Source organism: Phasianus colchicus, chromosome 6, assembly GCF_987193195.1.
Source record: "Phasianus colchicus chromosome 6, bPhaCol1.hap1.1, whole genome shotgun sequence".
Taxonomy (NCBI): domain Eukaryota; kingdom Metazoa; phylum Chordata; class Aves; order Galliformes; family Phasianidae; genus Phasianus; species Phasianus colchicus.
The window spans coordinates 16,236,306-16,262,269 of NC_143441.1; the positions used below are offsets into that span (position 1 = coordinate 16,236,306).

At 40.7% G+C, this 25,964-nt stretch overlaps 1 protein-coding gene across 10 annotated transcripts in view; it reads right to left on the minus strand.

The window, feature by feature from the left end:
- RARB (retinoic acid receptor beta) overlaps positions 1-25,964 on the minus strand; it is a 319,855-nt gene that overhangs the window by 166,642 nt on the left and 127,249 nt on the right. For all 10 annotated transcript variants that reach the window (XM_090142554.1, XM_090142551.1, XM_090142548.1 and 7 more), the window contains exon 3: positions 22,183-22,682. In XM_090142554.1, the coding sequence (XP_089998680.1) occupies positions 22,183-22,360 (178 nt within the window). In that variant the 5' untranslated portion in view covers positions 22,361-22,682. The remainder of the gene's footprint in view (positions 1-22,182; positions 22,683-25,964) is intronic.

Consider the following 25,964-nt stretch of genomic DNA (forward strand, 5'->3'; position numbering starts at 1 on the left):
CAAGCAGGATGAGCTAGGTATTTATAGAGCAGCTAGCTCGGTATTGATTTCAAGCAAAAATAATAGAAAAGCTGTTAAAAAATGCAATTAGTAAAGAATCATGGGAGAGAAGAATAACTAATGAAAATCAACACAGTATTATGGAAAAGAACTCTTATCACATAAACTTGATATCATTACAAGTATGGTTGGCAAAACTACTCGAGAAATAACACACTTGGACTACTATCAGGCATTTAAATTAGTTTTACATGACATTCCAATTAAAAATTATCAGTGGACATAATCAATGGAGAAAAAACAGATTAAAAGCTGGCTGACCTACCTCAAAAAGTAATTGTAAATGGGGAACTATCAGTAATTACAGACATTTCTAAGGCAATTCTGTATGGATTTGGTCTCAATCCAATGATGCCCAAATTCTATCAGTAATCAGGGGATAAAGTTAGTAATAATGTCACTGATAAAGGTTTCTGAAAGAATGGCACTAGGTAAGAAAATATACCAGATCAGTTCCAGGAAGTAAACCACAATAATTGATAAAGTGAGATAAACTTCAAATAAGCAGCATCCCAGAATCATCTCATTTCCAGTTCACACACCTAGAAATAAAAACTATGTCAGTCAGAAAAGACATAGGATGGCCTTGGAAAGCCATGACTTAAACAAATTGGTGGTCATCACGGCTGATGAGTTCAACATATAATTACCATGCATCCAGTCACAGAGACTACAATCTTTCACATAAGGAAACTGCAGCAGAAAGTACCAGGGCTGTAAACAATGTTAATGAAGCAATACTGAGATTTCTGGAACTCACTTTTTAAAAAGAAACTTGATCAGTTGAAAATGACACAGAAGTGAGCAAAACCAGAAGTGTTCTGGGTACCCTGTCATATTTTCAAAGAGCAATAAATGCAAATCTAACTTTGCTGAAGAGAAGAGATTGGCAACACTTCATATAATCCGTAGGAAGAATCCCAGCTCTGTGCAGCAATGAAAGCTTGAGTGGAAGTGGATGAACACATCAATGAAGGAAAAGGAAACACAAACCGATGAGTAACACTTTTCACCCTGTCTCCTCTAATACCAGTCTTTTTATCTGACCACTTTTCATGGTCCAGATTTTAAGGATCGGAAGGAATGAACAGAAGGAGAAGGCACTGGGAAGGACAACGCAACACGCACTAAGATGATGCAGCTAATCGGGCATAAGTGCTGATACTACTAACAGCAGGGTATTGACAGTGGCCCTCCAACACGCTACACATGGAAGCTTGCTTTTGACAATCCTTTGCCTAAGGCATCAACATACTCCTAGCCACAGAATTTAATCTCTATCCATAATGAAGACAAGCACTATGTATGTGCATGCACCAACTGGTGAAGAAGCTCAGAGTAGTTTGTACTCTCAACTTTCTTTTCCAGAAAATTTACTTGATCCGTTGAGCATTTTCTTTCATGAAAACTCTAATTTATTTTGTCTTCTAACACAGACATCAGCACTCCCTAGACAGACAGTGTCCAGAAAGGAGTTCCTCTCTAGCCACAGCCACACAGCCTGGTTTTGGTCACCCAGGAAAGAGGGCTCTTAACACCTGCTTCAGCCATGAGAATCCTTGATCCTGGCCAGCGATTATTATGTTGCTCCACATCAATGGCAGATCATTTTACTACCCTCAGCCACTCCTGTAGTATCAATTCTCCTTTGCTTCAAAAATACGATGTGAGACAAAATATATAGCATTAAATTTATAACAGACTGTTTAATAACTACATTGCTTTAATTTTTTCACGAGAATTCTCATGTGTACTTTTCAGCCTATCACCTAAACACTTAGTGGGTACCATTGCTCAGATAATTGTTAAACCTTTTCTTGAGGCCCCTTGAAGGTGCTCCACATCTCCTTTCATGAGGTAGGATAGGAAAGGATGAATTAAGCCCAAGAGAATCACAACTGGCATTACAAAGCCAAAATGGCAATGCACTAGTCTCTATTTCAAACAGTCCCATATTCCTGAAAAGACCTGAAAGCCACAAACACTATATACAACTTATGTTCCACCCTTATGCACCCACAATGTCTTCCTATGCCATGAATGCAATCAACTAACACTTGCATTCTCAGGCCTTTTCATTCATCAGCCTTTCATGCACTTCTGCATTTTCTTTTCTTCACTGCTGCACACTCTCTTTGTGGATACGCAGCACTCCTCCAAAGACAAAGAAAAACAAGCTACCTCACCTCTAAAAACATTCCTGAACTGCTCATCACTCATGTTTCTGACAGGGAAATCATGGCAAATCAGCGTGCAGAACAGCATTTTACAGGACAAAAGAGAAGCATTTAGAAAAAAATCTGCAAGAAAAGAGGGAAGAAAAATACAAGGTTATACCTGTGAAGAGAACAAATATACCCACCGGGTATCCAAGGTTGCAAGCAGGAGATAAAAGCATCAGCTGCAGAATGCAGAAAGCCTACGAATAACCTTAATGCTTAAATTTGCTGTTAGTCTGTCCCAATTCTCTACACCACTGTGCTCACCAGCACAGCCTCAACACAAAGCCTCAACCTTGCTCAGCCCAAGACGCTATGGCAGCCCTTGTTTTCTAACAGTATTACATTCATTACCTTACAGAGCATCTTCTGAATGAGGACACGCTGCATTTTTGAGTGATCAGTCAAACCTAAACAATCAATTACATCTTTTGTCAAAACTGTTTACTCTTTCACACTGTGCTGAAGTCATTAAGGATGAACACCAAGCAGGACTAGTTATTTATCCTCCTCCTCTTGCCCTGAAAGGGAATTAATCTTAAACTTTCCGTTTAATGATCTCAATAAAGACTCACTGTAAATGACAGCAGGCTGCTCTGACAAATATTTAAAAAACAGAAGGGCCTCTGAATGACAGAGTTTAGCAATACAAAACTGTTCCTCAACACGTGCATCACACGACATCAAATGTCTCTGGAAGGCAAGGTTAGAAATGTGCTGCTTACCATTCAAGTGATACAGAAAACATGCCGCAATTAGCAAGGCATAGAGACTTATTCAAGCTAGGAAAGACTGATGAAATGAAAGGAACAGATACAAAAGCCATTTTTAAAAATGCAGGCCGACAAACTTTATATTCTCTGGAGTGTCTGCAAAGAAAATGCAGCCCTTCCGAATGTAACTAATAAGCATGTTGTAAATACATTCCTCAGGAAGCAAGGCAGCAGTGCATCCCCACGCTGCATGGGGAGGTTTGCTGCTGCCTGGCACCACGTGTGACTGCAGCTGGCACAGGGGCACATCCAGTGAAACTGCCTGCTTCCCAGGGCACGATGTAAAAATAGCATGAAACTACACTTCAACTAAGGGGACAGCAACCTACTGCAGCATGCTGAGCAGGACGAGCTAAGCATGCATCCCAAGTTCTGGCCTGGCTGAGGCTCTCAGCACGTTCCTGCTGCCCAATGCCACGCCAATGATCCCACATGCATAAGAACAAGCCACACTTGCAAACACGCTTTGGCCAGAGCAGAACAAGCCAGGATGCTCTCTCTGTTCAAGTGGCTTCTATTGAAATCCAGGAGGGAGATGGGGCTTTGGTGCTCCCTTTGCCATGTGCATGGAAGTCCTCCTCCAGGTTAGTAGACTTTGATCAGTGTTGCTTGCCTACACAGAGTATTCCTTCCTTCCCTTCCCCTCCAGAGGAAAAGAGAGTCTTTTTTCAAGTACTTGAAGATTTTTTAAAACACACTTCAAAACCAATGGTATCATTATTTTCCCTTCAATTCCACCACTTCATTCCCTGGATCGCCCTATTCCAGAGCAAAGCTGACAGCTCCCCACAGCAGTGAGCTGCACTGATGGCCATCATCTCATTCATATGCACACTCAGAGCACTATAAATCTGCTCAAATATCATCCCTCCCCCAGGGCAATGTTTTTTTTTTCCCCAGAATATCTACACTGCTAGCTGCAGAAATTTCTCCTTCTAATTAACTTGCAGGTTCCAAATACCACCAGCTGGAACCATAGAGTACAGCTCAGGAGCTGAAGGCACTGAAGTTAGTTTGGAGGAGGAGGGTATTTCTTATTGTTGCCTTTGCTTTTTAGCTTTTTTTTTCCCCTTCATTTACTAGCTAGCATGCTGAAAACTATCGGACCCTTTATCAACACATGAATGGGCAGCGAATAATCCATGAACAGAGTGCACTGAAACTATCCACGCAACTCTTAACTGGTATTTTTTGTTGGACGTGTCACATCACATTGTTTCTGACATGTCACATCTGTGTCTGAGTCACAGTGCAACCTGGTGAAAGAACAAAGCACAGCACAGTGCGGCAGGACATACTGGTAAGGTGGAAAACACACTGCTGATTGACTGCTCAGCAGTAATTTGGATGTAGTTAATTCCTTCCAAAATGCAAGAACAAAGTTCACAGAAGGTTAAAGTACATATGCATTAACGTAATAACCTGTCATACACAACGATGCAATCAGCTGCTAGGATTTGCCAGAAAGACTTCACTTTGCAAACAGTACTTGCAGCAATGCCTGATTCACTGCACTACCTGTGCACATAGGGAAGGGCGGTGTTTCTGGAAAAAGAATGATCCAACGCATGAGCTGAGCAGCTACTTCTACGGTAGAAAACAAAGCAGCAGCTAAATCTCGTTATCAACTTTGTAATTTTTGTTGCTGAAAAATATGTATTAGGGTTGAATTCAGGCAGGCTGGGAGAGAGATCCTGATTTCAGAGTAGCTTTGAACAGCAGTATGATCAACTCATTAAGTCAACAGTGCCTTCTACCTCCTGTTTTCTTGATGAACGGCCATTGGTTTTATTGGATTTTGCTTATTTCTTGCACACAGCAAATCTGGTCTTTGTTTTAATTTAAAACCAAATTTTCACACAGCCACCTTGCTGGCACCAGGCAGAGAGCGAACAGACTTCTTGCTTCTACAGACACACAGGCAAAGTCTTCCTCCAGCTGCCTGCTCCTCACCGTGGTGGGCCTATGCTGGGACAGCAGGCACCTTGTTCTCCTGGAGAGTGAGCTGGGACCTCTGGGAGCTCCAAGAAAGCTTCATAAAGAGCAGATCTGTTACAGCACTAACAGGGACTCTAACATTAAGGACGGTGTGATTTGTGATGATGATCTTAACCTAACACCACTTAAAGAAATAAATTAGTTACTGTCTTTTAGAACCATTCATATTTTGCCCAAATAAGGCTTCAAGAAAGTTACAACTGGAATTCTTTTGGCTTGGGGTACTGCTTTTGCTGCCTAAATAAGCCCATAGAGCACTTAACCAGTAAAAGAATAATGACGCCAGTGAAATGCTCCTAGTGTTATACCAACATCTGCATGCTTTGGATCAGTACAGCAAAAACATAATGAATGAATGAAACAAGCTATAGGAGTAAATCCCACCATTTTGCTGCAATAACAGAGCCTCACTAGGTGCTCATGTGAATACACTGTTGTAGTCATACCTCACTGACATAGGTATGTAAGCAGAAGCATTTGGTAAAGACCTTAGAAGAGATTTATAGAGGGAAAAAAATGAAATGAAATAAAATAAAGGTTGATGGCCAAATCCTGAGAGGGCTGCGATCACACTGCTCATTCCAGCAGTTACACCATAACACAAGAGAACAAGAAAAAAAGCAAAAGGAGGCCAAATTTTGCTTGACCTTCTCAAGAAATGTTCTTTGCTTTTGCTGAGGTTTCCCGGTGACTGGGGAGGTTTTGTTGGGTTTTGTTGTTGCTGCTTAAAACAGTATGTGTGCAGCTTTGCAGCAATAAAAATAGGACCCTAAAGGGATCCACTTATCCAACAATGTATACTTGAGAATACAGTGACACTCAGGCTCTAACCTTAGAGTCTACTTGTCTTGCAACTGTGAGAAGAATGCACTTAAAACAACTCTAGAAAACACAAGCCACATACTAAGTCATGTTTTGGAAATCTCTATTTCACAGCTAATAATCTCTCCAACCCTACTGTGGTCTCACTGAGTGTCTTATGAAGTAGCACGGTCCTCATGCTACATACCTTGGCCCACTGTGGCAGTTCCTGGAACTGACACAACCTGTGCTGAGTATCCTGCAGTATCACCACCATGATTCAAAGGCATGAGCGAATTCATCCAATTCCCTTGCACACTAAAGCAAATCCTGCACTTGAAACAACTCCTTGGGGAAGGACTGTTTGCCATAGGATCTTACAGACCAAATAAAATCAATGGGTTGATAAGGAAAATGGAAGAGTTTAATTTTTGAAAGAGTGTTTTTTAAACATATTTATCTCAGTGCATGTGACTGAAACCTGAAGGTGCATCAAGATGACAATAGAAAAATCCTTAAAACTGCAAATTTTGACCCATGTTTTCATAAGATCCCTTCCACCATCTCCAAGAATTATGTGACAGGCACTCTGGCTGAGAGATTTACAACTTTCTATTCAAGCCCCCCAAACATCAATCTAAAGAATCAATTCCTGCTACTTCCAAACAGTAATGCAACCAAAGACAGGCCAAATACACATCTTTAAAAATACAATCACAAAGTCAGAGTGTACAGAAGGCATCTCCGTTACATAGTTATGAAACCAGGAAGCCACATCCATCTTCACCAACGTTTTGCCTTTGCTGATGCTGTTTTGAAACAACACAAGGACTGTGAGATGATTTTCTTACTGAGTAGCACCATACTTTGAGTAATACATTACTAGTGGGACTCCCCTGATGATGTATTACACTAATGCATCATTAGGATGATGTTTTGCACTGATGATATATTACAGTGCAACATAATGAGAGCAATAGCTCACTGGGTGCATAATCCTGCCAGGAGCTGTGCGCCTGCAGCTCTCTGACTTCATTTGCAGTTCGGGGTGTCCAAGGCTGAGATGGATTAGATCCTCAGATACACGCAGCATAAAGGATAGCATGGTCAGAGAAACACCAACACACAGGTGAGTGCCGTTAATTACAGGATACAACGTATGGTACAGTGTGCTAATATCAAGATTCACTTCGGCACTGCATTTTTACGCCGGTGCAAAATATCTTCAGACTAGGAGAAGCTGCTGCAGGGAGGGCTGCTGAGGTCACTTATCTTTATGCTTGCCTGCAGCAGCCATCCTAGGAGGCTGTTTTGTAGCTTGCAGCTATGATAAAAATATTTGGCTTAAGTTTTCCATGCCAAATGTCTGTTCCAAGGAGGGTGAAGCTGGGGGAAGAGGTTGGCCCTTTGCTTTTAGTCAGAAACTTCAGTGAAATCAGTTTCATTCAGCTGTTTCTATGAAACAGATTCAGAAAAAAAAAAAAACTTGTAGTTTTGCCACAAAGGAAAAATTCTAGTGAGTTTTTTTCTGACCTTTTTTGAAAAAGAGTTCTTTGATCTGTATGAAATTTGAAAAGATCTCTGCACTGTGATCAGTGTCACTGACAAGACGATAACATTTTAAGATTTGTGAACTATTCACTGTAAAACCATATATGATGTTCAAAGAGAGGGTAAACTGATATATAAACAAGGAACAAACAAGACCATTTGGTTAACAGAAGACCTTCTCCTTGATTCTCTTGCAAAGCCATTAATATCTCCAACTGAACCATAATTTCATTATTATTTAGTTTTCATTTCAGTAACTTTGGGGTACTTCTTGAGCAAGGGTCCATGCACGCGCACGCACACACACACAAATATCAGATATCTTGCCTGCGATTTCCAGATCTGTGGATTTATTCAGTTCTGAGAAACAGCAGTATTTTAGACAACTGCTGAATGTGCTCTGCAGGTTTGGCTCCCAGGTTCTCCTCAATAACAACCATCCATGATGGACAGCCCAGACTCTCTGGGGAACATAAGCTTCTCTGCTCACAAATTCAGAAAAAAAACTTGGCTTTCATAACTTTCTCCTGACAACTGTAATTGAGAAACCACAGGACATTTAATGAATCAGAATGAGTACAGCCATCCTAACTATCTAAATGATGAGTTAATATATCTGATCTTTTTCTTCATGTGCAGCCTTTCAGACTGCCTGAGCTACAGAGCTCTGCCTTGTAGATGCTATCTCCCGCCAGTTAACAAACAGGTTAAGAATAGAGATCTGATCTGTCCAGTTCTCTTCTTTCACCCAATTCCACATCGCATTTGCACCAGCAAAGAAAAGCACAGTTTAAGAAGATTATTTCTCATCAGCTTCCCAGCTTTGTTTAACCTCCAACGCATATTGGAATAAATGAATTTATATGAACAAGATTATGCCAGATGAGCATCATAATGCCTTGGAGAGTGGCATGAGACCACTCATCAGGGCAGAGGGATGAGAAGGCAGCACGCTCTGCATGACCAATGCAGCAAGGGGATAGCACAGCCCACATAAAGGAAACAGCTATGCTGTCCCAGAGCCTGGGGCTGGCAGTGAAAACTCAGCCCTTAAGGAAGCTGAAAAAAATAGGAAAAAAAAAAAAGATCAGAATGGATTCGTGCATTTCCTCCACAATGCGTCCATACAGGGGCCAACCACATTCTGGTCATAAATTCTCTGGCACAGGAGCATTATACCAACTGAAAGGAATGTCTTTCCATCTGTGTATTTCCCCTAAGGCGCTCACTTGATAATGAAACCAGTTAAGGTCTTTGGGTTCACAATGTTATTATAGTTGGATAATATTTTGTTTGCAGCAGAGCCTGAAGAACTCCTAAGTAGCATATTACAGGCACTATACACCTGTTAAGTCATGGCGTTTCTTCTGTAAGTGGACAAATCTGTTTTAGCCATCTCCAGAGATTTTCCGCTCACAGTTAATTATGAAGCGCTGACTGTACTCATTTCCTGATCTTAAAGGGAATCTATAACAAATTTATGCCACAGGTGAAGCCTGTTCCCTCTGTCCCTCAGAAATACCAGCAATTCTCCTAGAGGCAATGACTGCCTTCCTTCAGCCCTCTCCCCTGCCCTCCTGTTGCTTGTGCTCCAACAAAAAACAAGCTTAGAAAATTGGAAAAAAAGTGCATGCTTCTAACCAGCTGACCAAGCTCAATGTTTTAGAAAATAAGTTATTAAAAACACATTTGAACATGCACACACACAAACAAAATGGCACAGGCAGCCAGTCAAAGGCATTCTGAAGAGACCCACCGGTGGACATCCACAGAATGGACCTGATTCACTGCAGCCCCAGTTGTTCTGCAGTCAGTGATGCCCATAGGAAGAGCAATCTAGCACAGCAGTGGGGTTTTATTCACTCTCTGGGCATGCATGCATTGCTACAAGTGTCCATGTGCTTCTGAACAATGCGGGGAATAATTTTGTTTAAAGAGATCAATGGGCTCAGGAAGAAGTTTGCCCTTTGTTTAGTTCTAAACTTGTGAAATCCACATTCATTCTAAGATAAATATCGTACTACACAGTTTTGATCAAAACCATAATTGTGCCTTGTACAGTACAAGATGTTCTGAAATGAGGTAAGGTAAGATAAGCATTCTGGGGAAAAAGATAAGGAAAAGTAGTCCATCCTAAGAAAAAAGGGCACTCTGTTCTGACAGAAACCATTCTTCATGCTTCTTCTAACAGGCTAATGTCTGATCCCAGGCACAAATCCTTGGACACAAGTCTCCCTGATCTCAGAGATATATGTTAGTTCAATGGTTCCCAACTTTCTGGACCGGCAGACAATTGACAAGGATCAGCATTTTTCTCAAATAGTCACACATGCTCACCATCAGCCTTTTGATCAGAAACTCGTTAAAGTTGATGTGACTCAGCAAGACTGGCTGTGCCTTGTTCCCTGCTGCCCTTGGAGGAGGACCGGTGCTCTGAGGTGCTCAGATGGTGCCATCTCAGATAACTTTAATTAATTAATTTAATTAATTCAGTAACCAGCTCACACATTTACAAGCTCTTTTACATGCAGGCAAAAGCTTCCTCCCGTGTAATCATCAAGGCTCAGTCTCCTTCCCTGCCTGACCTCCCTTCCTCCTGGCTATCAAGAATGAGTCTTATCTTCCTAGAAAAGGCTTCTGCATCCCTCTCATCAAAGACATCACCTTACTGAAGGTGCTATCCTTCTACACTGAAGATAAACATGAAGCAAATCCTCTAATACTGAAAGAAGGAGCAGAGATATCTTCTGCAATTTTACATACGGTTGTATGTAGGCTTTTGTTTTCGAGGAAAGCAGAGAAACATCACAGAAATCAATTAAAAAAGATAGACACAGGGGGACAGATGGACTTAGACCTGAAGCTAACAATATAAGAAACAGACTTTGAATGCTGAATTCCTTGTGTGATTGTATATTATTGTATACCCCTTTGCCTACCTCAAACAAGAGATCTGTCTGCAAAGTACACTTTTCTTCCAAAAAGAAGAAACCTGCCAGACCCCAAGATGTGTTCGTGGAATCTAACCAGACATTAATGCCAGAGACACTAATATCAGGGAGTCACTGCAGAAGCAGAACATCAGGAGAACAGTTATAACAACATTGTTTAGACCTTCTTAAACATTCTGCTCCAAAAGAAAGAGTCTGCCTAGCACGGACATGAATTTCTTATCTTTTCCTTGCTTTTATATTGGGACTACAACAGTGGAGACTTCTAGGCATCAAAAGAAGTTTCATGGCCCAGAAGAGACTAAAAGTGGAGTAGTAAGCAACATCTTAGGGAGAAAAGAAATGCACATATCTCATACTTTTAAGTGCAAACAGTCTTCCTCTGTATATCTGATGACCTTCGCAAATTTTGGGTTGTCCACTGTATATTTTCATCACTGCTAGAAACAAAACAACACATCTGTAGAGTGCTTCACAATTTTGACAGAGGTTTGGCAGAAGCCCATTTTAAACTGCCATCAAGAGAGACTTTTCCTATATTTGCACTGTTGATTGACTGCTCTAGTTAGACTTCTACCTTTGCTATAGAACACTTGAGCTATGTCTTGGATGGCAAGTTAAAAATTGTTATTGAAAAAAAGGGGAAATTGGGGTATTTCCCATAGAATATTTCAGCACTTGTGGAGTTCAACAAAATGGCACATTTTTTGTGACTTGTACTGTATATTTTAATTTACTATCCCAAATATAGCAATGATTCACATTTTTTACTGTAAACAAATATGATTACCTATTTGCAAAACCAAAGATACTGCAGTATGTTTCCATTAAGTTTTGTCCAAGTAACGACATATTAAAATGGCAGACATCCCTTCAAATAATATCCTGGCAGAGCTTGCTTCTTCTGCAAGTAATAAAAGTGGAGGAGAGCAAATCGTGCTCCAAGATGTTTGGCTACAATGGTATGAGACAGTTGATGTGTTCCAAATGTCTGTCAGATTACTTAGCAAAACCAACCACTGTTAATCAATAGTGAAATCTTTTTCTTTATGGTTTAGCTATATTTCTGTTTTTGTTAAACAGAAGAAAATTGCCAATTAGGTGGACTCTGCTAGACCGTGCAGCTAGGAGAAACATACTGTCAAACTGACTGGCTTAGTTAAGAGTTAAGAGGACACAGTTCAATTGCAGTTCAATTACAATATTTAATCGATCACTGACTGCCCATGTGGGTTTTGTGAAGCAAGTTGCAGCATCTTACTCCTGCTCTTTACAAAAGTCACATCAGCCTCCACAGTCTGCCCTGGTTTTAAGCGTTCAATCACTTATTTAAAAAGCACCAAGACCAGATCTGCATTCTAGGATGTGGGCCTTCCTTCATCTCAATCGTTTGGCTCAGAAGTCGCATCCTTTTTCCTTACTCTTCATGCGTCTGCCTTATTTTTTTTATTCCAAACTACTTGGAACAGAGATCGTATCTCCCTCTTTGTTTGGAAACTCTCTAGCAGTTTGTGTACTGCAGCAGTATAATAAATAAAAAGTAATAAAAATGTTAAGAAAGTCCTTAGAAAAGTCCATGTTATTTTTACAATTACTCATGCTGTCGCTATTTAAGAAACAATGCCAGGAAGATCTAGAAGGGGACTTAAAACAGTTTCTGCAAGAATATGTAATCAAAATGATGATGTTACCAACAGCAAAATGCTTTGCAAGGTGTACAGCTTCTCATGCTGCTTTTTCAAGTACTTCTAACAGATGTTCAATTTCAAGTGGTCTGCAGATACCAATAGGCTTATAGTTCTGCATGAATCGGAGCAGCAGATGTGCCCTGCATTATGTTTTGCTATTCCCTTTATGAATTGATATGTCACCTCGTGGGTTTATAGCTAGTTAATTTTGCAATGACATCACCATTTCTGTACTTGTAATGATTCTCACAGGATTTAATTTCTCAAATAACAGAACTCTTGATCCTTGAATTGCTATGTGAAAGCAATATATAATAAACAGATTTGTTTACATGATACAGTTCTATTTCCCAGCAAATGTCTTCACCAATAGCTTTTAGGTAATGCTGGTATGCAGGTGAATTCTTCCAAAGACAGTAGATTTACAATATGGCCTCGTTTCAGGATGGCAGACAACTGTGCATCTCTCTGCAGGATAATTACAAGCAAGCATGTACTGCTCACTGGTTGGAAGAAACAAGGATATAAAAGGCAGCAAGCACAGAATCAGCAGGGATTCCCTCTAGCTCTGCTAGTGGTACCCATATGAAATTACACTACACAGAAAACTGCACAGTATTTTCTACTGACTGTGATAGGGCAGCACTTGACCTAGACAGGCTCGAGCAGTGGGCCCAGGTGAACCTCACGAGATTCAACAAATGCAGGTGCAAGTTCCTGCATCTAGTCAAGGCAACTCCTACTATCAGAACAAGCTGGGGAGCGTAAGGATTGAGCACAACCCTGATGAAAAGAACTTGGGAGTACTGGTGGACGGCAAGCTAGACATGAGCCAGCAATGCACCCTCACAGCCCAGAAAGCCAACTGTATCCAGGGCTGCCTCAAAAGAAGCATGGACAGCAAGTTAAGGGAGGTAATTCTGCCCTGCTACTCTGCACTGGTGAGGCCTCACCTGGAGTACTGCATCTAGACGTGGAGTCCTCAATAGAGATGTGGACCTGTTGGAGCACTTCCATAAAAATGATCCAAGAGATGGAAAACCTTCCCTATGAGGACAGGCTGAGGGAGCTGGGGCTGTTCAGTCTGGACAAGAGAAAGCTCCAGGGAGACCTGAGAGCAGCCTTTCAGTATCTAAAGGAGGCTAAAGAAAGAAGAGGACAGGCTCTTTGGCAGGATCTGCTCCAATAGGACAAAGGAAAATAGTTTCAAACTACAAAAATATAAGGAAGAAGTTTTTAAAAATAAGGAGGGTGAGGCACTAGAACAGGTGGAAGCCCCTTCCCTGGCTGAAGACATTCAAGGTCAGGCTGGATGAGGCTCTGAGCAACCTGATCTAGCCGTAGGTGTCCATGTTCATTGCAGGCAAGTTCTACTAGATGCCCTTAATGTCTCTTCCAAGATTCTATGATTCTTTTGGCTTTGGCACTTTCAATCTTCAATCAAAAGAGAGCCAAGCCTTTTCTCCCTCAAATACAGCTGTTGGGGTTAATAAGGTGGAGTCAATTCTTGTGTAGAACCTTGTGGTAGCACCCGTGGGCTGTGCAGACCAGATGGCAGGACATTCCTCCCTATTCCTCCCCTAGAGTGTGTAGGATTGTTACAGAACACCCTTCCCCTTATTTCTAAATACACAGTGGAAAATGCGATGCAGTAGTTTGAAACATGTGTCTGTATTTCTTGCAGTTCAGACTTCTTTAAAAAAGTCAGCATGAGCATTAGTGCAAATTCTAGGCCAAATTTAAACATATGAAACTGAGGAAAGTTTCATGCTGAGTTTAATGCTGAGGTCAAATCTAAACCTGACTGATCTTCAGCATTGAAGAAGAGCAAACAAGCTCTACCTGGAGGTCCACTCCTATTATTTGCATATATTAATTGCTTTCTATCTAAATTTAAATTGTAAGCAAACATGCAGCACAGGCTGCACATGGAGTCCATAAACATCTCAAACTAATTCCAGGTGCTGGAGTGCTATTTCCCAAAGCCATGCAATAAAATAAGTGCTCCAGATCACCTTCTCCCTGAAGCACTGAACGAAATTCTTCCTCCCTTCAAGTCGTAATTCCATCACCTGAACTCAGTTCTTCTCCTGTAAGAACTCCCAGCCAGGACTTTCAGTTTCTCCTCCCAAGTGGCTGGACTTCCTTGGAGGCTCTACTGAGAAGCAAGCGCCACTACAAATGAGGCCATGAAAGCCACAGGCACATTTCTTTGGCAAGCTTTCTCCAGCAGTACAAATACTTATATAGCACAAATGCCAAGACTGCAGCCAGCACATCCCCCTCTTTCAAAACACAAACTCCTCACCAAAACAAGTTCCCCATTGACTGCACATTTCTCCCACAGGAGCATATGAAAGAACACACACGTGTCAGACATGAGATATGTTGCTCAGTGTACTACACCAAGGTGCTCACACACAACTACAAACCCAGAGGAGTGGCCAGGAGACTAGCCATTGAAAATATCTGGCCTATTATCCTCAGGGTATGGTCACTTTATAAAAATGCATTACCTAGACAAAACAGTTGAGTATCTTAAGAGATGCACGTTCGAGTTTTCTGAATATTTCTCATATTTACTCTGACATCTCCTCTGAACATGTGTAGTATTTTGAAAGGAAAGGAGTTTTCTGTTATGGCCAGTCCTTTTTGTTTGTTGGTTTATCCCAATTCTAAGTCTCCACATGAAAAAAACTGTTGCTCTAAGTCTGATCTCAAACATGTGGTAAAGGAGAACCTAACAATTTTATGAGACATAGTTACTTTTGTAGAGGGTGAGTTTGCCTTGGGGAATTTGCTCTGACTAGATTTATCACAAGTTTTTTGAACCAGATAATTTTGTTTGATAGCACATCTGGCAGCATCATAAAATCTTGACGTCCCAAGCTATTACACAGGAATTACTTTTGTAAATCATTTATGAATATTACTGATGTAGGCCTATTCTGGGCAGTAAGAAAGGAAACAGTGTGCTGAAGGACAAAGGAAAGGAAAAAGGATTCCTACCCTTTCAGGATTCAACAGATATGGTGGGTATTTATCATTTTAAATGGAAAACGTGGTGTTATTGATACAGCTGAAAGACTACACAAAACAAGTTGTTCCCAATATTCCCTAAACAGGCAAGAAGGAAAAAAAAACTGTAGACATGGAAAACAATGTCTCTCCTGATGGAAAACTGCCCTAATCTTAAATAAATCTCTCCAATTAAACGTCACATACTGCTAAAAGCATAACAAACATAAAATAGCAACCCAAAAATGAGTAGAAGAGGAATATCTGTATCAAGGCCAGCACTAAAAAAAGTGATTACAAGAAGTCCACAGCGACATGGCTTTTGGACACAGCAGTATAACAGAATGGAAGCCCTCCATGTAATTAAAATGACTGAATTTTCTTCAACTGTCATTGCCAAACATGCACCTCCGAATGGAAACCTGGCAAAATGTGACCTTATATTCTCTGTTAATAGGGAAAACTATCACACGATAAACAATTTCAGAAGATCACACCTATTGATTTGGACTGGAAATACAACACACACACTCCAAACTTACGGCTGTTACCCTGCCAAACCTAAAGTTTGGCATTACACTCCTTATGAGAGATCAACCACGTATTCCATATATACAGATCCACAATGGACATGCAGTCATGGGTGGAGAGTGTAAATTCCGTGTGAGATGGGAGAGAGGGAATAGGTCCTGCTATGCAACAGCACGGTCCCCCAGTGTGCCCAGGCTTTGAGGACTGGAACTAGCCCTTTGCTGCTGCTCACTAGTTCCCCAGCCCTGGGAGTGACTGGGTGTTATTTTTGTTGGGCAACAGCAAAGGAAAAAGGTCATTAGCAATACTCCACAGAAACATATTTCCAACCTTAGGTAAGACAGCATTCTGTTGGGGAATTTCCTTGCTCCGGGGCCCATAATAAGGGAAGGAGCATTTCTCTGACAGGTCCTATTCAACTTCCAAATGCTAGGCTCTTTCAGACCGCAGCAAATCTACAAGAGATGCACAGAGCAATTATGAAGCACATGCCAGAGTTACATGATCCGCTCCCTGTGTGAGTGTAGGGAGGTAGACAACCTCGAAATCCAGTTTCCTCTCAGGAAGCAAATTCCTGCCTTTACACACCCAGAACTGATTTATTTCAGATGTGCACGCTGCCTACTAAAACCCAAAGAGGAGGGCATCCATACGGTGCCCAGGATTCACCTAGACAGGGCAGCATTACAGAATGAGTTACCCACCACCTGAGTCAGCGGTGCTCCCATTCACTTCTGAAAGCGGCGGAACTACAGAAGGAAGTCCTAACACGCCTGACAAATACATTTAAATTGTTGATAACTTCAGATTAACTGCAATCAGAAAATGACAATGTAATATAGCTTTATTGATCAGAGAAGTATGGATGCTTTTGTGCTATAGAAAGCTACCAACCAGAAGAAAAACAAAAACCAGCAATAAAATAAACTGAAGATCTGAAAAGCAATGACCGTTCCTAAGATCATGACTGATATCTGCAGGGGATCATCTGGATATTTCTCCTCAGATTTGCCAGCATGAGGCAACCCTGGCTGTAAGAAATCTGATATTCATATTCTGTGTATCTCTCTCAGAATGCAAACACATGTTCTCTCTTTTCAATAAAGATGTGCAACACATGTACTGAACAAGTAAAGAAGCCTTTCAAGTCAACCTGTTAATTGCAGATGTGTAAATGACTATGCAAGCCTCAATAAAGAGAGAACTGGGAGGGGGAAATGAAAAAAAGAAATGGCTGCATGAAACTTAGAAGACTTGAAAAAGCTCAATGGTGTAATCAAGCAAGAGAAGTTCTTTAAAAAGTTAATTCATGTATTTTTTTCTAATTCAACTATTATTATTTTAGAGTTTAAAACAGTATTATCTTTTTTTAAAATGCAGACGGCACTTGCCTCTGTAACTATGCCAAATGAAGAAAATCCATCAAGTCTTAACCATACTCCAACCTCCAACAGAAATGTTCCCCATTTGGTGAAGTAAAGTGAGATGTGGGAGTCCTTGACCTTCTAAGCAATTAAGGGAAACAGAGACATTCTTGTTTTTATTAGAGAGACAGTAAACTATTTGAAAATAATTTGAATAGCTGGAGAATTAGTGTATTTGCCTGTTCATGAGTAGTGCAGATAGTTTAGAGTTCTCTTGGGGGCAACACATCGTAATGAATATCTGCTATTCATATTTAATGCAATCTGCCAAAGAGTGCTTTTGGGAGGACTTTCTGTGTCAATATAATGATTAACAACAGAACTGGAAAAGCAAATGAATTCCTACAATGGGTGGGGCTGGCAAAAATATCCTGCAATACTACACCAGCAACACTGGATTTGACTGTACTTTTAATGATACCAGTGGAAAATCCATTTCCCAAGGAAAAAAAACCAACAAGCAATCTTTAAGTTGGAGTTCACATGGTAAATAACCAACAGTAATGGAAGGAAAAACAATGCTTAAAACCACAATCTATCTAGCCTGAGTATGTCTGAAATGCCTCAGATGACATACTGGCTATTAAATATATAAAAAAAATGTAAATATAAGAATTATTATTTACATAGCATTATCCAAAGAGTAACACCATTATTAGCTCTTTGTCTACCTCTTCCAGATTCTCAGGTGACCTTACTTTCCACACATACCTACACACATACGTAAAATACTTAGATAAAACAGAACAAAAAGCCCTTTATTCTTTACGATGCACTTTTAAAGCACCCTAGACTGTAAAGTATGGAAAAGCCTGTCTACAATACAAGTGTCCTTAGTACTGATTTTTTTTCTTGACATCCCAGCAGCCCTCTAAATAACGCATTCAGATCTTTTTTAATTATTTTTTAATATTATCTGGATGAAGCAATCTTACTCAGTTCATATAAATTCCAGGACATTCTTGTATCACGCTCACTGCCCTTCTAAGCTACTCCTATTTTTCCCTGGCAATAAGTGATGGCAGAATATGGAGGTCTCAAAGGCTCCCACCAGCAGCCTAAGGACCAAGGCTTGCTCCCACTGAATGCCACAGGCTATAAGCATCACCCAGGACAGGCAGAATGCAGGAAGCAGGATGCCCAATCCAAGCAGAAAGGGAACCATTGCCAGCCAAAGTGTTTTATTATTTAGTGGCTCCCACAGTGCTTGCCGTCCAGGCTCTACTTTAATTTCATTCAGGATACTCTTGGGGATTATGTAAATCACAGTATTAGCTCAGATTAATCTTTTTCCTCTCCATGCCAAGGCCTCCAACTCACACCAATTGGCTTTAAGCAGGCTGATGCTCAGGCTCACACTGAGACAGATAGGTGTCTGAGCAAGCAACTGATTTCCTCCCAGATCCAGTCCTCCCTGTAGCTCCCAGACTGCTCTGGACTGTGTTAGGCTTCAGCTGGGTTAAACCAGCACAATCTGACCATTTTGGCAAAGGAACATTAGAGCAACAGATCTTACAAGACACTGTACTAGTGAACAGAAAAGCTCCATCTTTTCTACGCTGCACTTTCACCTGTAAAATTTCAGCACTGCTGCATGCTCTGCGGCCCCATTAGCCGTAACATAAAGACAGTATTCTCTTTCTTGGTTTTCAAATGAGGAGATAGACCACACCTGTCTGCACAGCTTCTACATACCTTCCTTCTCAAATTGTGGGTGGTCCTTCACTTGGTGAAAGAGTCTTTTTTAAGGGATTTCTTTCTTTCTTTATTTTTTTAATTTTATTTTTGTACACTTAGTCTTTTTCTGCAGATCAGAAGTTGTGCTTACACCCACAGTATGTTTTATGAAGAAGGTAAGCTCTTCCTTAGCTGATATTGGCAACAGCATTACCAGTGCTCGGTCTCATGATGGCAGGAGGGGGCACTTCTTCCAGGAACAACAGAGAACTGCCTGCGTGTGTAAACATGACCTCCACTCACCTGAACCTCAGTGGAGCAGCTTTAATACAACACTGTGCTACAATCCTCGACAAAATTTATCTATTCCCCCTTCCCCAAGAATTTCACTAATGTTTTCTCATTTTCCTGTTGCAAGCATGCAAAGCCCATGGAGTGCAGTTCCTGGAGTCCAGCAGCAATCTAAACAGGATGGGCTGTAGCATCATCCAGAAAGCACAGGAAGGTCTCACCTTCATCTTTCCTTTTTGCCAGGCTTTGATCCAGCTCTTGAGAGAATAACCCCAGACAACATCTACAGGGGTTTTTAAATGATTCAGGTCCAAGTATTACACAATCCACTCGATGAAGCAGAAAATATAATTTCTAAATGTAAGCTAAGTAATAATCTTCCCACACAATCTTTCCTAATTATTTTTTTTTTAATACTGAAGAGAATCTTCATTATTACTGCAACTACAGAAGCCTGCGTGCCATCTGATCTCAATAGTTAAAACATCAGCTTTGTGCTGTATGGGGCAAGTACAGTGCTAGGTAAATCAATCAGACTTTCAGAAGTAATGATCTCGACCGTGGTCTCTTTTACTCATTCAGTGCTAATGCACAGTTCATGTATGCATAAAAGTGACATTTTTTCATCTTATGACCTCTTTAGCACTGTGACCAACCCTCTAATTATTAAGTATTTTGCACTATGTATCTCAGTATAAAAACAGAAGTCATGTCACAGGTCACAGAAGCAACACCATTATTAACATCAATGAAACTAAATCACTGTCTCAAACTCTTCCTCTAAAGAGGAAGAGTGCTCACAAAATTAACACGTTCTAAAATGTTGCTTTCTGCTCAGTAAGACTGGAGGCAGCTACTCCAACTCCGGACTAAGCTAACCTTGCATTAAGTCATCTGATATAACCAAGTCTGAAATAAAGACAGACTGAAATAGAACAGAATAGTAATATGAAGGTTTAAATGGCTGTAACTTAAAATAATTGTTAAGCATTGTTTTAAAAGATATTAGAAAGATCTTTATAGCATTCCTGGTACATAAAATCATTTCTATTGGATTTAGCATGAATGGAAAGACTATGAAAGATAAAAAGTACTATACAGTGTGTATGTTTGGCCGAATTCTGATTTTTTCTATCTTTTCAAGCAAAAGCTATATTTTCCCACTGTGCAGTATAAGTTCAATCTCACTGACCACTGACTATGAAGTAGCTTCATTGAAAAATGACAAAATCATCTTCAACGTGTCCACAGTGAAAAAAAAAAAACAGAAAAGCTGAAAATGTAATCCAAAGCTCAACTTTCTTGCTACTAAGTTCCCATAATTGGTCTCTATAATTCTAGTGGTATCAACCCTAAACTTTAAAATCAGAAGTCGACAGGTTTAGAAACAAAAGAGATTGTCATTCCCAAAGGTAAGCAAATAGAGTAACACTGACAGAAAAGTCACCATGCAGAGGGCTGAGATGAAATTCTAATTCAAGTCACCCTTCCCAGTGTCAGGAAATTTTAGTTCATATACACAAACATATTGCCTCAAATTATGTGCACCAGCTGCCAGACTTTCGTGCTCAGTCAGTGCAAACCAGTGCTGCAAAGCGCCTCTACACAAGCACTGCCCTGAAGATGCTGGAACTGGGAGACAAAGATACAGACCCAAAAACTTTAGAATTAGCCTCTTATTTTGCGTAATTACAGAAATTCACACTTAATACAACTTTTTTCAAAGTCTGAACACTAATTGTTTTATTTCCCATTAGTAACTCACCTGCCACTCGGTCCACATAAACATCTGATGGAAAAGAAAACCCAGCATTTTTGATCATAAACACTCAGCATTTACAAACACACCTCAAATAAAGGTTTCCATTAACTTCAAATGTTATTTCTGAAAAAGGTGAGTATTCTAATAATATCAGGAGATAAATTCATATTATAATACTTTGAAAAGTAACAAAGATAATGTCTGGAAGGATTGGAAAGTCAGTTATTTGTAGACCTCGTATCTCAAGATGTTTTGTTTTTCACCTCCAACAAAAAATATACTTGGCACAATAAAACAAGGCAAATAAAGGCCAGACCAGATTACCCCTATTCACAGATGTGAGTACATGAAAATTGCCTGCATCAGCTGGAAAAAAAGCTACAAAAGGCTTTAGTCAAGACTGCCCAGTTTTCAGTTGCAAAGTGTGAACAATGTGAGTCGCAAAGCCAGAAGTAATATTAGACAGCACAAAACCCTGCCACTTTACTCTTCAGAAGCTTTTTCTTCACTGTGGTTTCCTATTCATGTTTGGAGCTCTGTTTTGTGTGCCTTCTACTGAAAGGTGTATTTGGACACTCAAGTATCTTTCATCTTTAGCAGAAAGTGCAGTTCTGCAAATTTGCTGTTCAAGACCTTTTTGAGCAATCACAGTAATGTATTTAGACAAACATCTTCACAACTGACCTGCAAAGCTGTTTGCACTCTAGATTTCCTCACCATTCAGTCATTCAGTGCAAAGATCTCTAGAAAAGTATCTTGTCTATGTGATGCTACTTGAAGAGTTTATATAATTGGGACAACTGTTTGGAGCCACTTAAAGATAAATAAAACTTAGTCCAAGCAACAAAAAAGTTACTCGAAGGGATAAAAAAACCAAAAACTTGCCCAGCTAACACACTCAGCAGCGCTGAAAATTTGAGAGTGGTGCACTGAAACGCAACCGCAGACTGAAGCATTAACTCTGCGGCCATGGGCAGGCTACAGCTGCTGTCTGTCGGGCTGCCACAAAACAAGCTTCACAAGAACAGTTCTTCACAAGCTGTCCAGGAGGGAAGCAGGTACTAACTAAACAAAAACATAAGCAGTAGTAATTATAATGCCACTGAAGGGCATTCTGTACTGAGGAATCATTGTTAATCAATACGCAACGGCTAATTGTGTGGAGTTTCTATAAACACAACACGAGTTTCTGCAGCTAAGGTGGTAATATAAGATATGTCAAAATCCATAATAGGTTTTATCACCCTCGGTTTCCAATGCTCTGGTATGTCATACAGTTGCATGTTTATTTCTACAAAAAGATTAAGTGAAAAGGATATTTCAGAAGAAACGAACCCTCTTTGCCTGAATAAAATAAATGAAACGTGGGCAGAATGAACTAGATTGGCCTCCACTAAAGGAAAAGGGGTCAATAAAAGCCATAATGCTGAGCACTTACTTGCAGGTGATGGGGTGCTGCATCCGCTCGTTGGTGGGTGACTCTGGAGTCCATGAAGGGAAGGCAGCGACAGCCCACCGATGACCGGAGGAAAAAGTAACGGGTAAGGAGCTGCTGGGTAGTGAGTCATATGTCCATTCACTGCTGGCACTGGACATGTGCGGCTGCTGGTTGTCATGTTAATAGCTCACAGTGTATAAATAATATGTTGCATCACTCCAGGCCAGCAAGCAGATCCTTGAACTTGTGAATGGAGAGGGCTGTCAAGCCTGCAGGTGCAGCTTGAGCTGGACTGTGTGATGATGAAGAGGTAATTCACTAGATCAGTCCCGTCCTATATTTCATTGCTGCTTCCTACTGTTCTCTTTTCCAGACATTCTTGCTCTGAAGACTGTGGACAGAAAGGTGTCTTAGTCCGTGTCTCAGACCACAATTCAGTTGTTTATTCAAATGTTTTTCTGTGAGGAGAGTTGCTCTCTACAGATGCATACTGATAGAGTCTGTAGGAAGAAGAGAACAATATATTGATGATAATATGTATTTTGTATATTTATGCACAGAAAACTCTCTAACCTCCAACTCTGCTACTACAAATAGGTAAGTGATTATCTATTTGTTAGTATCCTATAAGATTAGTTTCATGGTTACCTGGGGGTAAAATTCTTATTTTATTGAAGCTAATAGCAGAACATCCATTAACTTGATTTCTCCATCCAATGTTTTACACCAGAAGCTATTTCTGGACAGATAAAATCTTCTTTTGGAAGCAGCCAGTTTTAAAACTTATGCATAAATAAATACCTGAAATATTGATGCTAGAGGAGAAAAACAGCTTCTAAAAAATTTCTCATGTACACAAAAGCTTTCAGTTTCCCTGTTACACAATGAATTACACTGAGGAAGCTCTGTGCTCTGCTTCAATCTCTTCAGGTCTCAGTTCTAGCACAGGAAACTGTTTCTGAGGGTGATTTGGTATTAGGTTGTTAAAACACTAATTGGTTTACCAATGGTTGTTCTCACAAAAGCTAGTTAGCTTGCCTTATTACCACTAAAGAGATCTCACTGATCATTTGTTCTTTATTTTAGGGAAGTAGATTTCTTCTATTACCAAATAAATAAATAAAATAGAACTTTCCATCAGTCTCCCCTTCTTAATGCTTTTCATAGTCCCTTCACTGCCTTACCTCCCCATTCCATGTGTCAGTGGTTTCTGTCCTCTACTTCCTCCAAAGACTGAACCAACTGTTCATAAGCTATATCATCTAATCAGTGGTGGTGCGCCATGAAGCTATTTACACTACCCTCCCATTTAATGGGTAATTTATTTTAGTGCTTTTCTTCTACCAGTTATGTTTACAAGGCAAAATTAATAACCCTGTGTTTCACAGGCTACTGCTCCTCTTTCTCGCAACTTAGGGTACTGGGGAAAACAATTTTAGAAAGCGGGCTAACTACCTACATAAGGTAAACATGCCAAGAACTGCCAAAACAGATCCACCAATCCACATTCTGGCTGTTGTGGCGTTTTTGCTCTTGTTTTTGCTTTTCCTGATTCTGCTCTGCAAGAAGAATCCAAACTGTATTATGTCATAGGCTGAGTGAGGGACCTGATGACCACAGACTGCCCCTGTGAATCTCTCCTGTTCTCACGAGCACCACCTTCAAAAGTCTCCCACAGCTATGCACATCTTCCTCAAGGTTTCATCCAAACAGCGGCCCCTACTGAAGGGTCCTCATTTTCTCAGACTCTACTATATCAAACGGCAAAACTTGTTCCTAACAAGAGCAGTTTAGCTTCACATACAGCAGGCATCTGCTCTTTTCATTAATAATCTGATGGTGCAACTCTAGTAAGTTCTGTCGGTGGTCTGGGAGCTAGTGGAAATGCTGTAGACAACCCATAGTGTGACCACTGCTTTATTACTTCTTTGTGCAGTGTTCCAGCCAGAAGTCAGTGAGCACAGCTGTTGGCTCCTGAGCACTTTTCCTACAACAGAGCCACAGAGGATGGCAGCAGGTGCCACAAGGCAAACCTAACTACCCCAAACTAAGGCAGTCCAGAGCTGCCAAAAGGTGGTTTTCCAGGAGAACATTTTACACTCTTACATCTGCTATGGTAAGAGAATGGCAGCAACATTCAACCCCTATATGGCATTTTTATTCACAGTTCTTAGAACATAACCTAAAAGAAAAGGCAAGACAATTCTGGAGTGGAAAAATTAAGGTGCTGAGGTGAAACGACTTATCAAGGTCACAACCAAAAGCAATGCCAAGGGAGGGAAGCAGTGACAACACAGCGTTTACTATCACTGCTGCTACTCAGTCTGCCATTTGCCGGTAAGAATTCAAATGAGCAAGGAAAAAATAAAGGAGAAAAAAACCATGAATGCATATGTTTGCCTGTCATAGAGCAGTGGAGTGTTTCTACTCTGTGAGGAATACCAGGAAAGGTTACCAGCTGTGCATGTGTTCAGACAGCAATTTGTGCTGAGTACAGACTACTTGGGGATAACAGCAATGCAGTTCTAAGTATTTGATAACTGTGTAAATTATGCACAAAATACCTTTAATGTTAATGGAGACAGACGTGTGAAAGGATGAGGCTGTAACAGCGCACACCACGTCAGCACGCAGTTCCTGGGAGCTGTGCCTGTCATCCCGATCTCCAGGACCCTGTGCCTGGAGGTGGGTGACACCTGGTACTGCTTGTGAGGAAGTCTCTACAGCCAGCACATGATGACTTGCCAGCAACACAGAATGAGGTGGATCACAACAGTTCATTTTCTGCTTTATCTAGCTACATAGCTTTATTTAACATACTTATTATTTCACGTGAGGTGTAAATATATACTGAAATTACACATTACCAGAAAACAAGTTGCTTATGCCTTACTCAAAAGTCACCTTCATTTTAGCCTTTGTGGCACAAAACTTCTGGCAGATTGGCGTGCAGAACATCAACCCTCAAGACTTGTTCCTTTGCTCTTCTCTCAAGTAAAGGCAGAGAGTGAAGACAGTAAAAGGCACAACACTCTAAGCAGTGCATTGTTTGACTCTGAACAGTGTTTCTTACAAGCAGCAGAATGTTACAAATGTTCGTGTGATTGAACATCTACAAGATGGCCAATGTGGAAACCATGGACAGAAGCCAACATTCTAGAAACACAATTCCTACAAAGAAGCAAATGTTCTTCTCAGCTTACTGAGGGATTTCAAGTCACTGGCTCTGATAAAAGAGGTTACAGATCGATCACCTTCATTGCTGCATAGCAGTGCACACCAGAAAGCAGAACTTGCTACAGGAAGCCCAGAAAACAGCTGTACCCATTCATGCCAGTTCAACATCACTAAAGAAAACTCTGAAGATCCTAAAGACAGCCTTTGTTCACGTCACTGAGTTCAGATGCTCACATTTCTTGTGTTACTGATGAAGATCCTATCATTTAACACCAGCCATCTGTCTGGGCTGTAGACAGATTCAGGGTGAAAACATTTCTTTTCCTCAGCTAAATATGAGCCACAACACAGAGCACAGTAAGACACTATCAGCACCAGCTTTGGAAGGCCTTCCCTTGCTATCACTTGCTTTGGTGAATACTCCCAGCTGAAGGGATGCACTCTCTCCAGACAGAGTGACACTTGCCCAGAAGCAACTCTGTCCTTCCCACTCCACATGGACCCTGAACATGCTCTTCTCCAGCTTCTTCAATTCTCTTGAGGAGGGAGCTAACAAGAGTATCTAAAAGGATGCTAGGAGACAGCTTCTATGGCTGAGAAGCAAC